Below are 15881 nucleotides of genomic sequence, written 5' to 3' on the forward strand. Positions count from 1 at the left end.
AATAGAACACTGTACAGGTCATATTTCTTAAAAATAACTTTATGGTAAATTGAAGTTTTCCTTTTTATATTGCATAAGAAAATAGCAAACATAGGCAAGCAATATAATTTTGGAAGTTCTGTATATTCATTACTTCATTAACCCACCTATCTGTCCAGATAAAGTAGAGTAAAGTTTTGGCATGGGTGCTCCAAATACCATTCCTCTGAGTTTGTCCATTGGAGGAGCTTTATTCTGAAGGCCTCCAAATTTTCCATTGCTGCGAATCCTGTCTCCTTCCCTGGTCAGCAAAGTAGGGCAATGTGTAATTTTTACAACCTACACAGGTATAAAAAGGGATACTAAATTAGTAACTCCATGGAAAAAAAAAATTCAAATTTTCAGCAATGCTGTTGTGAAGCTTTGTATCTTTCAACTACGATGCAGCTTGTTCTCTAATAAGAAAACATTTTATGAAATTACATGTTATGACTTTTGCTTTCAAGTAACAGAATACATATATTAAAATTAAACAGTACTGCTGATAATTATGAAAACCAAATTTTGGTGGGTTTTTTGTGTCCTCAGGTTTTAACAGAAGTCTGGGGACAGAATTTAGATCTATACTGGGGAAAAAGCTGATTGTCAACATATACTATGAAGTAATGGCAATAAATATTACCATTGATAAAAAATGTGAGCACTTATTCAATTATTTGGTGGAGGTTTTTTTTTTTTAAATGCACAAGATTTAAAGCATCTAAAATTCAAGATATTTATTTTTTATTAACATATTCAATAAAACTTCCACATAGTTGATGAAATTTACCTTTGGTGGGTGACTGAAACAAATGGGGTGACAGACTAACCAAGTGAAATGATCCAGACCTCGTTTTGAGAAACGACTACATGTACAAACTCTTTTTCTTGAACAGACCCAGATGGTCTGTCTCCTGACACTGATTAACAACTGAGGTCTGACTCTCCTGTCTCTTCTGTTTGATTTTGCAGTAAAAAATATATACTTTTGATGAAAGAGGCACATAGTCTTCACAGTTGAAAAATGGTAGCTATTTGTTCACTTGATGGACACTTAAGACGGTTATAACACATGATGAAAATTAAAATCTTTATGTCAATCATCTGGTTTTTACTATGATTATATCCATATTTATGAGATGCTCTTTAGAAACACTTAAGACGGTTCCCAGGTTACCAGCTAGCAATAGCCAATAAAAAGAGAATGGAATCACCAGTAAAAGAGCTGGTCAGGCCCACAGCACAGAGCGGGAAATCTGTGCTGAGCAAAACAGGCAACCAATTTTAGATGCCACCAGATGTTGCTTGTTAACTTGTTGTCTTAAGAAGCACCCTGCAGTACAATTTCTTATACTTCTGGAGAGGGAAAAAAATAAGAATATCCAGCCCCAAGAGCTTAATGTTTCATCAATACAGTTCTACATTCTTATGCTGAATCATTATTTGAATTCTAACCACCTCATAAGCTGCAACAGAAAGTGCCCAGTGTCAGGACTTCCTCAGACTCTTGTCTGCTAAAATGTGTCCCATTACACCTAAATAAAATTGGCCACAGAAAGGTGTAGAAAGTTTCACATCAAGATCTTAGTCATTTTAGTGGATCTGAAATTTCATCATGTGCCTCAGACTCCTGTGTTTTATTATACATACAAAGACTAGGAATGTACTGAAGAGTTTGCATTTAACACTAACAGCAAAACTACAAACTTTTGTCCTTAAAGACATAGTCCCATGCTTCATGACAACATTCACATAATGGAATTTGTTGAATGGAGGTAATTTTGTCAGTGCCAGTAATAAAGATTTCATTCACTGAAGTGCACCGAGGCTTAAAGACAATAAACACACTTATAGCTAACGCAGCATTAATCTTAGCAATTACTCTAGGTTTGTAATGTATTAAATATGTAGCTGTGCAATATATTTGTTTTAAAAAGTATCAAGAATAATTGAAACATACCTCTTTTCTGTAATGGTTGGCGGCATCCAAGTTATCTATAATGATAGTGTCACCCAAGAGCATCCCAAACACTGAAAAATGTAATTTTTTTTGAACCATGAAATTTCTTTGTAACAAAATAACTTGTGTTTTGAAAAATCAATTCTGAGGCATCATTATTACAGCTTTTTAGACAAGTGCAAGGGAAATAGCATGTCCATTATCTTTTTTTCAGTGAAATTTTATTCTGAGATTGACAAACATGCCGTCTTCTGTTTTCATCAAAGAATTCATAAAGAAAAAAATTTAGTATTATGATATAATTGATTATTTTGCACCAAAGCACTCTTGATATCTTATATTTATATTTTTGAAGACACACATAATAAAATCCCAAGTCCTAGGAAATTATATAAATGATAATTTTTTTTAAGTCCTCCTTGAATTGTGTTCTGTTTCTGAATATGTTTCTTAATAATGGGTCATCAAAGAAAAAAAAAGAATATTCACAGGCTGATGATCCAACTGAGTTTAAGACTTTTCTTCTGCTCATAAAAGATGTTGTTCTATACAAAGTCTAGCTTGATGTAGCCTAGCATGAGATATGTCAAGCAATGTTGTTTTTAAATTCCCCCCCCAGGACATGAAGAAAAATGTATAGTTAAAGTCTCTGACAGCATTTAACTTTCTGAAAATATGCTGGACTAAAAAAATGTTTTGTTTTCTTTTGTTTTTTAACAATAGAGAGGAATAGTTCAATACTGAGAAGTTGTGAAGTAAAATGAAAAACTTACTGAACTAATTACAGATTCCAACTCTCCATATAAAGGAGTAGGCGTACTTAATTTATGAAATTGAGTATAGGAAAAGGTAGGTACTGCTCTGTTGTTAGAAAGAGAGAGAGGATGATGGTTCCCTAAACTGAAATCTATAAAAAACCTGAAAGCTTATTCTTACTGTAACTATTTAAGCATAACATACATAGTCATGTACAGTTTGGTCTGAGTGTTCGTAAATCTATGCACTACACATTTTTGACAGGAAGAGGACTGGAAAAACAGCCTAACAAAAGCACTAACTTCTGCAGTATGAAAACATAAAACTAATACCATGATTGTCAGTTTCTGCTTACACGAGCTTGGGAATAAGATAATGCTGCAGTAATTTAAAAAAGAAAAATCTTCTAGTATATCTAGCAGAGAAAATAAAAATACAACAACAAGCAGAAGACAGTGGTCACTGCTAAAATTTTCACAACTGATGTTGGCAAATACTTAATGCCAATGTCATCATCACCAGCAGACCTCACAAGGAATGTACACTGGTATTTGCAAATGTCTTAATGAATATTACTGAATAGGTTATGATTTGAGATGTTTATGTATTTCATTTATTAAAATGAAAGGAGTTATGAACAATTTCTTCAATATCATTTACCTGTTTGACAGTGCTCTACATTATCTGGAAATGTTAACAGATCTCTGGCAAATACAGGATTTCCAATAGGTCTGAAGTAGATTTTTCCATTCCTTAAGTGAGGTAAAGGCCTAGTTACAGACAGGGGAGAGAGAGGGAGAAGAAGAGAAAAAAAAATTGTCCTTATTTCATTATTGCTTCTGACAATCTAGTGAAAAATCTCAAACTGAACTGAATGCATCTTAACGCTTCCACATTAAGTGCTAAATGCTCCTGATCCCAACATTATCTGAAAGGCCAGTTATACTGAAGATGCTTTGGTGAAACACTAATTTATCATGAGACATATATCCAACAAATTCATACGACTAATTTTATGGACAAGTTTTAATACACTATTTTATAGAAACTGATATTTTGGACATTACAAATATATCTGCACATCACATCTTTTCTAAAAGGTATTCTTTATGATATTAGCAGTCATCTTCATCAGCAAATTATTTTGAGGCACAGAATTATTCTATTTTCCTCTTTTTCCGGGAAACCAAAACAGCAGAATGAATTTCTATTACTTACAGACGATTTTAGGGAATGTACTCTGGAATTTTTTTTTTTTTAAATTTTAAAAAGTTAGAATTTGATTTGAAGCACTAGAATTATTACAAAAAAACTTCCTACTCTAGAAAACATGTAGAAGTGAAGAAAAGAAAGGCAAATTGACTTCTCTTTTTAATAGAAACTTCCTAGTAAATAAAGAACAATGTGCAGCAGTTAAAGATATAAAGCTACAATTTCAGCTAACATTTCAAGTGACTTTACTGTTGCTATAATTATGAAGCCAGAAATTTTATACTTCAACTCTTTAATAGGAGTGAAGTTTAAAAAACAAATTAGAAAAAAGAAAAGCCGAAGAAGTATGCAATACAAATGCAGACATTTCATTGCTTTTTCTCTACCTGTTCCAATCAGGGAGTGTCTTCTTGTAAATAGAATCAAGGGGTAACACTTGTTGTCGACCTTGAGTTTCATCAAAAATAGAACGAGCGGCTTCAGTAGTCAGTGTGACTACGCAGTCCATGTCGCTTGCCAAATGCCAAGAGATAACTTTTGCTGCTTCGTTATCTTCAATTTGTGCTAAATGTGCAATCTGTACCAAAGATGTTAGAATAGTCAAAAAAGAAGTCAAGACCACCTCCTGTTTTCAGGACTAATCACAGTCACCCTGACACTTCAATCAGACATTTAATTCCCCTGCTGATGGCTCTCTTAAAAGAGCTGATCATCTGACGGGTTGAGAACACTATCTTCTTTTTAATACTCCTCAAAAATTACTTGAATATTCAGGTGGCTAATTTTTCATCCCTACCACTTCCTGGAACCAACAAAACTAATTTGAGGCTCTCTGAGAGAAAACTCACCTTGCCTAAAATATCCTGGTTGCCTTTTGGATGGTTTGGGAGAGTACAAGTTCGCCTTGGCTGTTTCATAACTGCTTCCTGATCCAACATCTTTTGTTTTATAAGAGAATCCACATACTGAAGCTGAAAATTAAAATTTAAAGTTAGCAAGCATATATCATTGGGCCAAGCTGCAGAAGTAGTTGCTTTACCTGTTGTCAATTAAGTTCCTAACAAAAAACTATTCAATAATCTGAAACAGACTCTGAATATATAGGGGACCACTGCATATATTCTCAGAGGAGCACAAAAGGAGGGTACACTGCAATTGTGACTATGAACTGTTTTATTACTACTTTTTTTTTTTTTTTTTTTTTTTTAGAGACTTTCAGGGAGCTTTTCGCAAAGAGCTACCAGAGCTTGATTAAAGCCAAAACGGAAGAAAGTTTAAATCAGTAGGAAAAGACAACCACAAACGTACAAAAAGATACCATTTTAGAAGGGGATTATGTCCAGGTCAAAAAAATTTAGCCAGCAGGGGGAACTTGGGTATCATGATTGCAGAACATGTATAGTTTAATGTTACTGATTTGTGATTAATGACTGTAACATTTGTTTTTATTTGATCTAAAGATAACTGATAATTTACATCTTTTTTTTTTCCAAAATGTTTGTAGTTTGAAAATTTTATTTAAAAAGTTTCTTTAAAGTATAACTGGATCTTTATGAGAAATTACTAATGGGGTACATTGTCCTGAATCTTTCAAATTTACTTTTAAATCAATCTTGGCAGTAACATATCAATTTCTCCAGTTTTCTGAAAAGAAGTGCTTCCTTTTGGTCTACTTACACCAGAATACATCCAGTGTATACTGATCAGCCTGCAAAACCCCATTATAAAAACTAGTAGTACCAGTAACACAACTGGTAACCTTAGCAGAAAGGCAAATATAAGATTAGGATAAAAAGTAAAGGTTTGTTTTTTTTTTTATTTCTCTAGCTGTTTCTTTAAGAGACAGTCACACTAACAGAACAGCAGCAAGAAAAAAGTTTTGCACTGATTCACAAGTTTTCCTCATGGTTTAAGCTTTCAGGGTTTCAGTAACAGGCGCGTGATTCAATATGTATACCAGCGTGACTCAATAATGTTTATAATGATATCATTTTCATATTAAGATTAAATTTATTTTTAAGATGTTATGGAGTGTAGTGCTTACTGTATTTATCTGTGGTACTTCAATTTGGTGTTTTTTCAGTTCGTTTTTCAGGTGAGTCTCTCTTGTTTCAGCTTCTTTAACCTGACCTGAAACCAGTAAAATCAACAGAGAGTAAGGAAATATTAGAAAGCAGCAGAACATTTCTTAGAACTTTTCTGAATTATGCCACCCACGCCTGATGGTATCTACTTCTCAATTTCAACACAGAATATAAGGATGTGTCCACGTGTCAACAAAGATATTGTGATTTATCCAGCTTCTAAGCAATTTCAGCAGCTGCTATCTCCTTCAGCTTCAGGAAGCAACAGGTCTAGTCCTTACATCAGTCTGAGAAGGTAAGCTCTTTTTAATTTTTAATCCTCAATTATCTTTCCAAATGGTTCTCCAACAGGTGAAATGGCAAGAGGGAAAAGAAGAGTGGTAGGCGACACTACCCTCTTTTGTCTCTTATATGGGACCCCAGTTTCTGGACACTATCTCCTCAACTTTCATATGTGGACTGAAGTAATTTTGAAAACAAATGAGTAAACAGGTGAATTGCTTCCCACTCTTTCTATTCAAACAGGTTTACATTTGGAAATATTATTTAAACATGAAGTGTAATGTTGTGCTTTAACTCAGTCTCTTACAGATCTGCAAAAGTCTGCAAATACGAAACAAAACTTTTTGCGTTCCACACTGGAATTCAGGAATCTGCATCCATAATAGAAACATGCAGTAAGCAAGTAACAGGAGCATAGCCCTGTACTAAAACTGCAAGAAACACCGGCATGCTTTATTTACATTTAGTGATTACTTAAAATAAAAATTCAAAATGCATCTATTAAAAGAAACCTTCTGATCCATAGACAGGATGATTCAAACAAAAAAATAATGCAAAGAAAACATTTCCTTCCTCTCTCCCATTCCCATAAACAACACCCTCACACTGCTCTGCTGTTTAACAGACTTTATAAAGGATTACATTTGCTGAAGAACACAGAGGTAAACAATGAATAGCTACACAATACTTTTGAATACATAGGGTCAAATGTGTGTGTGTGTGTGTGCGGGGGGAAGTAACATTTTCAAAATATAAGACTAACTTCTTGAAAGAGTAGTTCATTCCCTAAAATTGTTTTTAGGCAACTGTCGAATTTCCAGATGGATGAGCATTCACACATCCACTGCAAAGATGTGAGTGCAAAGCAGTCATAGGAAAAAAGAATCAGACCACCAACTTCATTGTTTCATTTGTCCTTTTGACAGTTCTGATATCCTACCTCAAATCAAGACCCTTAATAGGTAGGTCCACCCAAATAACTAGACGCTCTCCTGCTAATGCAAAGATATACTCCCTTCCACTCCCCTCTAATTACTGTACCTCATGATTTCAATACTGATTTTTCTCCCCCTCTCTATATTCTCAAAATTATTAAAGGGAAAAAAGTTTGATTCCCAGGAAATGCATTTATATATTTGATTGAACTTACATTTCATTTCAGTTACAAGCTGATTAGTAGTATCAAACCAATTTCTGTAAACACCTATGGACTGAGATAATTGGTCTCTCTCCCTTGTAAGTGTTGCCATCTGTTGCTGCTTCTTGAAATCTACAAAAATAAATATATATATTTTTAGAAGAAAATACAGTAACATAGCTGGTTTAAACATCAGCAAAAATCTAAACATCAGCTACTACACAGTTCTGAAAAAGTATTATGGACTTAAAAATAGCTGGTTCTAAGGACAAGCTAGCATTTTAGAGTAACTGAAACATACCATTGTAAAACATAAATGACAGACGGTATGGTTCCAAAGGTTTTTTCAAAGCTGGCAGATCCGGTTCAAATACAAGAATATATTCAGTGCTATCTCTTCCAGGACTATTTTCAGCCAGCACTAGATTCTAATAAAACAAACAAACAAGCATACATTAGTTTATGTTCACACTTGAGGTAACACACAAAATAAAACAAACATTCTTCAAATACTAAATCTTATAAAGTTACCTAACACGACGTCTATACAATATTACTACAGTTTTAAGTATTGGCTTGGAAATGCCTTTAAACCTAACAAAAAGTAGTAATATATGAAGATCTAGCAGTAACTATTTCATTATTTAAGAATTAAGATTTTCATTTTACCTGTTTAAATTTTCTTATTATTCTTGGCTATATATTTTATTTAAGAGACATATGCTTAGAAAAAATATTATCTGCACTGTTCCGCAGGCAAGATTTCCTCAGTTGCACTTCATTCAGCATGTGAGCAAATGCAAACGGAACTTTAAAAAGACTCAATGCATAAACACAGAGAAGGAAAACCAAACTATTCCCAGTGCTGAGTTAAAGTTACTGCCGTTACCATGGAAGTAGACAGCAGGTCCCAAATGAATGAACAATATATATCCAAACACTAACATGAACATCCCATTTCTTATCAATTCCTTACTGAAAAGACAAACTAAATCCTTCGCATTTCTTTACAAACACAGGAAATAATATAAAACCATAAATAATGGCAAACAGAAATACAATTAGTATAGGTAATATCTAAATGTGCTGTTACTTTGGGAAAGGTATCATGCATAAAATGAATAATGCTTATAATAAAACTCATACTGTTTCCACCTTTAACATGTAGAAATTGCTATTCAAGTGGCCAAATCAAGAGAGGTGGTTGCAGCCTAAAAGAAGAGATAGATATATAACCTTCAAAGATAGTCTTCGTGACTTTCAAAAATATTGCAGCTACATATTTAATCAGGATAAGTCTGTAGTGGAAATATCTTTTCCCTAGAAAATTTATACTAATAAAAATCTAAACATTTTCCTTCATTAACAAGTTTAGTATTCTTGAACATCAGTGTAAAGGTAAACATGCCAGATTACCCACTTAATTACATTGATGCTAATTGCACATATTTATATTTACAAACAAGATGGAACAATTTCAAGATATGAAAAAAACATTAGTGTGTCCCCTCCACATTAGGGAGTCATACGAAAAGTGACTTGAATCACAACCAGCAAATCCTTTCCATATGACTTTTGTGAGTTGTCTAAAGTCAGAGAACTCCGTATAAACTAGATAACTGAAAATTGCCCAAAGTGACCTTCTAACTGTTTGAAGATTTCCATAGATTTCACAGAGTCACAGAATCATCAGAGTTGGAAGGGACCTCTAGAGATCATCTAGTCCAACTCCCCTGCTAAAGCAGGATTGCCCAGAGCACATTACTCAGGACTGCATCCAGGCGGGTCTTGAAAATCTCCAGGGAAGGGGACTCCACAACCTCCCTGGGCAGCCTGTTCCAGTGCTCTGTCACCCTCACCGTAAAGAAGTGTTTCTGTGTATTTGAACGGAACTTCCTGTGTTCTAACTTGTGCCCATTGCCCCTTGTCCTGTCACTTGGAACCATTGAAAAGAGCCTGGCTCCATCCTCCTTCAACCCACCCTTTAGATACTTGTACGCCATAATAAGGTCTCCCCTCAGCCTTCTCTTCTCCAGGCTAAAGAGGCCCAGCTCTCTCAGCCTTTCCTCATAAGGCAGATGCTCCAAGCCCTTAATCATCTTAGTTGCTCTTCGCTGGACTCGCTCCAGCAGTTCCCTGTCCCTCTTGAACTGGGGAGCCCAAAACTGGACACAGTATTCCAGTTGTGGCCTCACCAGTGCAGAGTAGAGGGGGAGAATGACCTCCCTCGACCTACTGGCCACACTCTTCCCTATGCAGCCCAGGATTCCATTGGCCTTTTTGGCGACAAGGGCACATTGCTGGGCCATGGATAATTTACTGTCTACCACAACTCCCAGATCCTTCTCCTCCAAGCTGCTTCCCAGCAGGTCCGCCCCTAACCTGTACTGGTGCCTAGCATTCTTCCTCCCCAGGTGCAGGACCTTGCACTTGCTTTTGTTGAACCTCATTAGGTTCTTCTCTGCCCAGCTCTCCAGTCTGTCCAGGTCACGCTGGATGGCAGCACGGCCCTCTGGGGTGTCAGCCACCCCACCCAGTTTGGTATCATCAGCAAACTTGCTGAGGATACACTCTGTCCCCTCATCCAGGTCATTAATGAATATATTGAACAAAATTGGACCAAGTATTGACCCCTGGGGGACACCACTGGTTACAGGCTAGTAAAACCTGACAACCAGAGGAACCAAATGAAGTCGGGGTATACTTCTGCTCTGCAGTTTTTATATGATGCTTCAGCAACTTTTAAAAAATGCCTATATACCTATTTCACCACGTGAGTGATGGAAGTTCCTGGTAGGCTTTTAAGAGAGATTACTGCGACCACTCCACTTGGAACAAATGCGTGGCTCTACACTCAGCTGGGATTTTTTTTGTGTGTTTTGAACAGTTTCTGGTTTTCACAGAATCACGGAATTTTCAGAGTTGGAAGGGACCTCTAGAGATCATCTAGTCCAACTCCCCTGCCAAAGCAGGATTGCCCAGAGCACATTACTCAGGACTGCATCCAGGCGGGGCTTGAAAATCTCCAGGGAAGGGGACTCCACAACCTCCCTGGGCAGCCTGTGCCAGTGCTCTGTCACCCTCATCATAAAGAAGTTTTTCTGTGTATTTGAATGGAATTTCCTGTGTTCCAACTTGTGCCCATTACCCCTCATCCTGTCACTGGGAACTGCTGAAAAGAGCCTGGCTCCATCCTCCTTCAACCCACCCTTTAGATACTTGTACGCAATAATAAGGTCCCCTCAGCCTTCCTGGCTCCCCTCAGCCTTCTCTTCCGCAGACCAAAGAGTCCCAGCTCTCTCAGCCTTTCCTCATAAGGGAGATGCTCCAATCCCTCAGTCATCTCAGTTGCCCTTCACTCTATCCAGTAGTTCCTTGTCTCTCTTGAACTGGGGAGCCCAGCACTGGACACAGTATTCCAGTTGTGGCCTCACCAGTGCAGAGTAGAGGGGGAGAACGACCTCCTTCAACCTACTGGCCACACTCTTCCCTATGCAGCCCAGGATTCCATTGGCCTTTCTGGCAACAAGGGCACATTGCTGGCTCATGGGTAATTTACTGTCTACCAGGACCCTCAGGTCCTTCTCCTCAGAACTGCTTCCCAGCAGGTCCACCCCTAACCTATACTGGCGCCTAGCATTCTTCCTCCCCAGGTGCAGGTTTTGTGCATATGCACACCTTAACGCTTTAATATTATACCTTGTAACAACTGTTACAGCTGCAACTCATAGGTTTTAAAAATTCAATCTGTATTTGTTGAAGAAAAAGTCACTATGATGATGTGACTACAATATGCAGAACTCTTAGAGGTATGCATGATGCTACAGCCAGAGATTCAAACTGAAATAAGGGAAACATTTTTAACAGTTAAGGGCACTAATAACTGAAATAAAATGTAAAGAGAAGCGGTACTTTTATCTTTAGTTCTTCAAATGAGGATAGGATGCCTTTCTGCAAAGTATATGTAAGCCCAGTTAACTTCACAAAATGTAAAGAGAACCTGGTAAAATGTAATTACATATGTATGAAGAGGTCAGACTAAATGATCTTAAGATATTACAGCCAGATAGTATAGTTTTTTATTTTATAAATAAAAATATAAAATATTGGTAATATTAATGGTTTAACTACAAGTTGCTGAAGTGTTATCTACATGTGAAATTCAAATGAGGAAAAGACATCCTGGATCCCCCTATATGTCCCACTCCCTAACTGAGTTTCTGAATGTAGTTATAAACTTCCCTTGCTTGGAAAGGATAACCAGTTTAAAGTGTGTCTTTCCTTCAGGTTTTCTGAAAAATCAGCAACTAAACAGAGAAGAAATAAATTTTTCTACTCATCAGTAAGGGAAGGCTACAATACACACTAACCCTCCACAAAATATGACAAGGTGGAAGATCAACTTTGAAACTGTAGGAAAATAGGCCTTATTAGATCCATTGCTTACAGAGCTAACTGTGTAATTCCGTCACACTTACAATTTCAGCTGATCCTCTGTCAAATGGAAACTCAATTGTACTGACTTTCCCCTGAAACTGCGGGATCTCTATATCTTCATCTTCATTGGGGCTCTTAATTTTTGCTATTACTCTGCCAACTAGATCAAGTCCAGTGTGGTTGTTGTATTCATCCTGTAAGTAAAAAACACACAAAAAAGTTAGTTTGGAACATGAAATGAAATAAGTAATCCACTTATATACTGCATTGGGTTTGTGTGGCAAGGTGCTGGCAGTAGGGGGGCTGAAGGGGCAGTCTCTGTGAGGAGCGGCTGATGCCAGCCGGCTCCAACTGACCCACCTCAGGCCAAAATGGTGGTTCCTCTGGGAAAATGTATTTAAGAAAGGGCAAAAATGCACAGGCAGAGGAGAGGGGGAGAAATAAAAAAATAAAAAAAAAAAAAAAAAAAAAGAGAGAAACAGCAAAGGGAACACTAAGGTGAGAGAAGAAGGGCAGGGGGAGGCGCTCCAGGTGCCAGAGCAGAGATTCCCCTGCAGCCCGTGGGGAGACTGCGGTAGAGCAGTGCAGCCTCTGAAGGACCATGGTGGAGCAGATGATATCTGCACAGCAGCCTGTGGAGGACCCCACGCCAGAGCAGGTGGGTATTTCCTACAGAGAGGGCCCATGCTGGAGCAGTTCATGAAGGACTGCAGCCCACAGCAAGTCCCGCACTAGAGCAGGGAAACTGTGAGGAGGAAGGAACAGCAGAGAGGAGCTGTTACAGACTGACCGTGACCCCCATTCCCCATCCCCCTGCACCACCTGGGGAGAGGTAGGGGAGTCCGGAGCAAAGCTCAGCCTGGGAAAGGATGGGGCAGAAGGTGTTGCTTTACTTTTATTGTCTTTGTTTGTCACTACTCTCATCTATTTTAAGTGGTGATAAATTAAATTAATTTTCCACAAGTTGAGTCTGTTTTCCCCATGGCACTAACTGCTAAGTGATCTCCCTGTACCCCTGTGAACATTCAAAGTTCAGGAAACCTCATTTTTTTTAATACAAGATTTCTAAGAGAAACTGTCTTCTGGAAGAAAAAAAACATGGAGAGAAACATCTTGCTAGCAAGGAGCCTGGGAGCAGCATGCTGGTACCTGTGGGACAGTGTGGTAGTGAGGTCTTACAGTCAGCCATCTCAGGGGAGGTGGGGGATGGTGATCCATGCAAAGACACAAAAGTTGACAGGCTGATAACTATGGAAGCATCTGAGACTGACCTGGTGGGAATTAGGGCTTCTCCCTCCAAGAAGGCTGCAGGATCATTAGCCCAGCTGAAGTGCATCTGTACCAATGCATGCAGCATGGGCAACAAGCAGGAGGAACTGGAGGCCATTGTGCAGCAGGAAAACTATGATATAGTTGCCATCACAGAAACGTGGTGGGACGACTTGCATGACTGGAGTGCTGCAACTGATAGCTACCAACTTTTCAGAAGGGACAGGCAAGGAAGGAGAGGTGACAGAGTGGCCATCTATATCAGGGAGAGATACGAATGTCTAATACTCAATGACAGTGATGATAAGGTCGAGTGTCTATAGGTAAGAATCAAGGGGAAGGCCAACAAGGCAGATGCCACAGTGCGAGTTTGTTACAGACTGCCCAGTCAGGAAGATGAGGCTGATGAAATAATCTATAAGCAGATGGGAGAGGTTTCACAATCGCTACCTCTTGTTCTCGTAGGGGTATCGGTATCTTACCCTCAGTAAGTTTGCAGACGACACCAAGATGGGTGGGAGCGTTGATCTGCTTGAGGGTAGGAAGGTTCTACAGAGGGATCTGGACAGGCTGGATCGATGGGCTGATGCCAATGGTATGAGGTTGAACAAAGCCAAGTACTGAGTCCTGCACTTAGATCACAACAACCCCATGCAATGCTACATGCTTGGGGAGGAGTGGCTGAAAAGCTGCCTGGCAGAAAAGGACCTGGGAGTGTTGATTGATAGCCGGCTGAACATGAGCCAGCAGTGTGCCCAGGTGGCCAAGGCGGCCCACGGCAACCTGGACTGTATCAGGAGTAGCGTGGCCAGCAGGACTAGAGGAGTGATTGTCCCACTGTACTTAGAATCACAGAATCATAGAATTGCTGAGGTTGGAAGGGACCTTTAAGATCTCCAAATCCAACCACTAACCTACCCTGACAAAACCACTTCTAAATCATGTCCCTAAGTACAACATCTACCCTTTTTTTTTTAAACACCTCCAGGGATGACAAATCCACTACTACTTGGCACTGGTGAGGCCGCACCTTGAGTACTGTGTTCAATTTTGGGCGCCACAGCACAATAAGGACATTGAGGTGCTGGAGAGAGTCCAGAGAAGGGAAACAAAGCTGGTGAAGGGTCTTGAGAATAAGTCTTATGGGGAGCGGCTGAGGGACTTGGGTTTGTTTAGTCTGAAGAAAAGGAGGCTGAGGGGAGACCCTGTTCCTCTCTACCTGAAAGGAGGTTGTAGAGAGGTGGGCGTTGGTCTCTTCTCACAAGTTACAACTGATAGGACAAGAGGAAATGGCATCAAGTTGCGCCAGGGGAGGTTTAGGTTAGACATTAGGAAAAAATTCTACACTGAAAGTGTTATCAAAGACTGAACCAGGCTGCCCAGGGAAGTGGTTGAATGTATTTAGAAGCCGTCTAGATATGGTGCTCAGGGACATGGTTTAGAAGTGGGCCTGGTAGAGTTAGATCAGGGTTGATGATCTTAAAGGTCTTTTCCAGCTGTAACAATCCTATGATCTGCTGTATATAGAAGAGTTTTCCCAGTATATCTATTCTTGAAACATTTTTTTCCTGTGGCAACAAGAAATGGGGTTCAATTGACATGCCTGACAGCAAGGATTGCATGTTTTAGTTTTGGTCATCTGTGTGTAAATAAAACAAGATGCACCTGTCATATACTGGAAATCACCGATTTATATCTTTTATGTGAAGTTAATCTGCAAAGAGATAGCAGCAGTGCCTTACAGCAAAATTCAACGTATTTTTAGCAGTCATATATTTCCCCAATTATGATTTTGTATTAAAGTATAGTTACCATTACATGGAGGTATAAATCCTTGACCAGTGTACGGCTAGTAAGAGTTCGAACATTGGAAACTGCTGGAGTAGCTGGTAAAGAATCAGGTAACAAGCGTACAGGGTCATTAGGTACAACTTCAACTATAATCTAGCAGAAAAAGGAGGAAGAATAAAATAAAACAAAATAAAATAAAGACTGATGTCATTCACTGCAATTCACCTGCACACATGGGTTGCTCAAAAAAATACTGAAACAAATGCATATGAAATTTACTGACAATCTTGAAATAAATTAGCATGATCATAAACCAGCTCTACTAGGTTGCAAATTATACACCTTTGATTTTCCACAAGATTTCTGCTCAGTTTTAAAAGCTAATAAAAACATAATTTTGATAATCAACAGTTTGAAAACAATAACTATCAAAAATGAAAATATAATTGTTTGTAAAGATTGCAAGTGAAACTATTTGCATTCTGAATCTACAAAGCATCATAATATGTTCTTGGCTACATGTAATTAATTATAGATTCAAACCTGGTCACTGTTGAGCATATTTGTCTTATCCATTGCAAAGGTAAACTGGATACTGTAAGTGCCCACTCTCTCTGGAACCACTTTATCCCTAAATAAATCAAAAACCAAAACCAAGCAAAAGTGAGTCAACATTGAAGTGACAAGTATGTAAGCATGCAAGCAATTCCAAGTAGGCCTCCAAACTAGTTAGAGAGTCTTGTTAAGGCATGACGTATTTTAGTACTTCTCCATCGTACTCCTCCTTCAGCAAGAACACCATGAGAGTTTCCCAAGAGCTAGAATAAGGCTTTTGGAAGCTTGGGTGAGGAAAGTCTCCTCTAAGAGTTTGTCTCAACTAGCTCACAGGAAGTTTGTTGTGGCCCTGTTATTCAGAAATCTGCAAGTCTACCTC

General features: G+C 38.4%; 1 protein-coding gene across 1 annotated transcript in view; it reads right to left on the reverse strand.

Moving 5' to 3' along the window:
• SMCHD1 (structural maintenance of chromosomes flexible hinge domain containing 1) overlaps positions 1 to 15881 on the reverse strand; it is a 93693-nt gene that overhangs the window by 4321 nt on the left and 73491 nt on the right. The window contains exons 35-45 of the mRNA XM_082479587.1: positions 15491 to 15578; positions 14969 to 15100; positions 11929 to 12081; positions 7752 to 7878; positions 7463 to 7582; positions 5991 to 6076; positions 4795 to 4917; positions 4333 to 4523; positions 3395 to 3504; positions 1979 to 2049; positions 147 to 318 (exon numbers count right to left, since the gene is read on the reverse strand). Coding sequence (XP_082335713.1) covers positions 147 to 318; positions 1979 to 2049; positions 3395 to 3504; positions 4333 to 4523; positions 4795 to 4917; positions 5991 to 6076; positions 7463 to 7582; positions 7752 to 7878; positions 11929 to 12081; positions 14969 to 15100; positions 15491 to 15578 — 1373 coding nt within the window. The remainder of the gene's footprint in view (positions 1 to 146; positions 319 to 1978; positions 2050 to 3394; positions 3505 to 4332; positions 4524 to 4794; positions 4918 to 5990; positions 6077 to 7462; positions 7583 to 7751; positions 7879 to 11928; positions 12082 to 14968; positions 15101 to 15490; positions 15579 to 15881) is intronic.

The sequence above is a fragment of the Vanellus vanellus genome (genome assembly GCF_965231255.1).
Source record: "Vanellus vanellus genome assembly, chromosome: 2".
NCBI lineage: Eukaryota > Metazoa > Chordata > Aves > Charadriiformes > Charadriidae > Vanellus > Vanellus vanellus.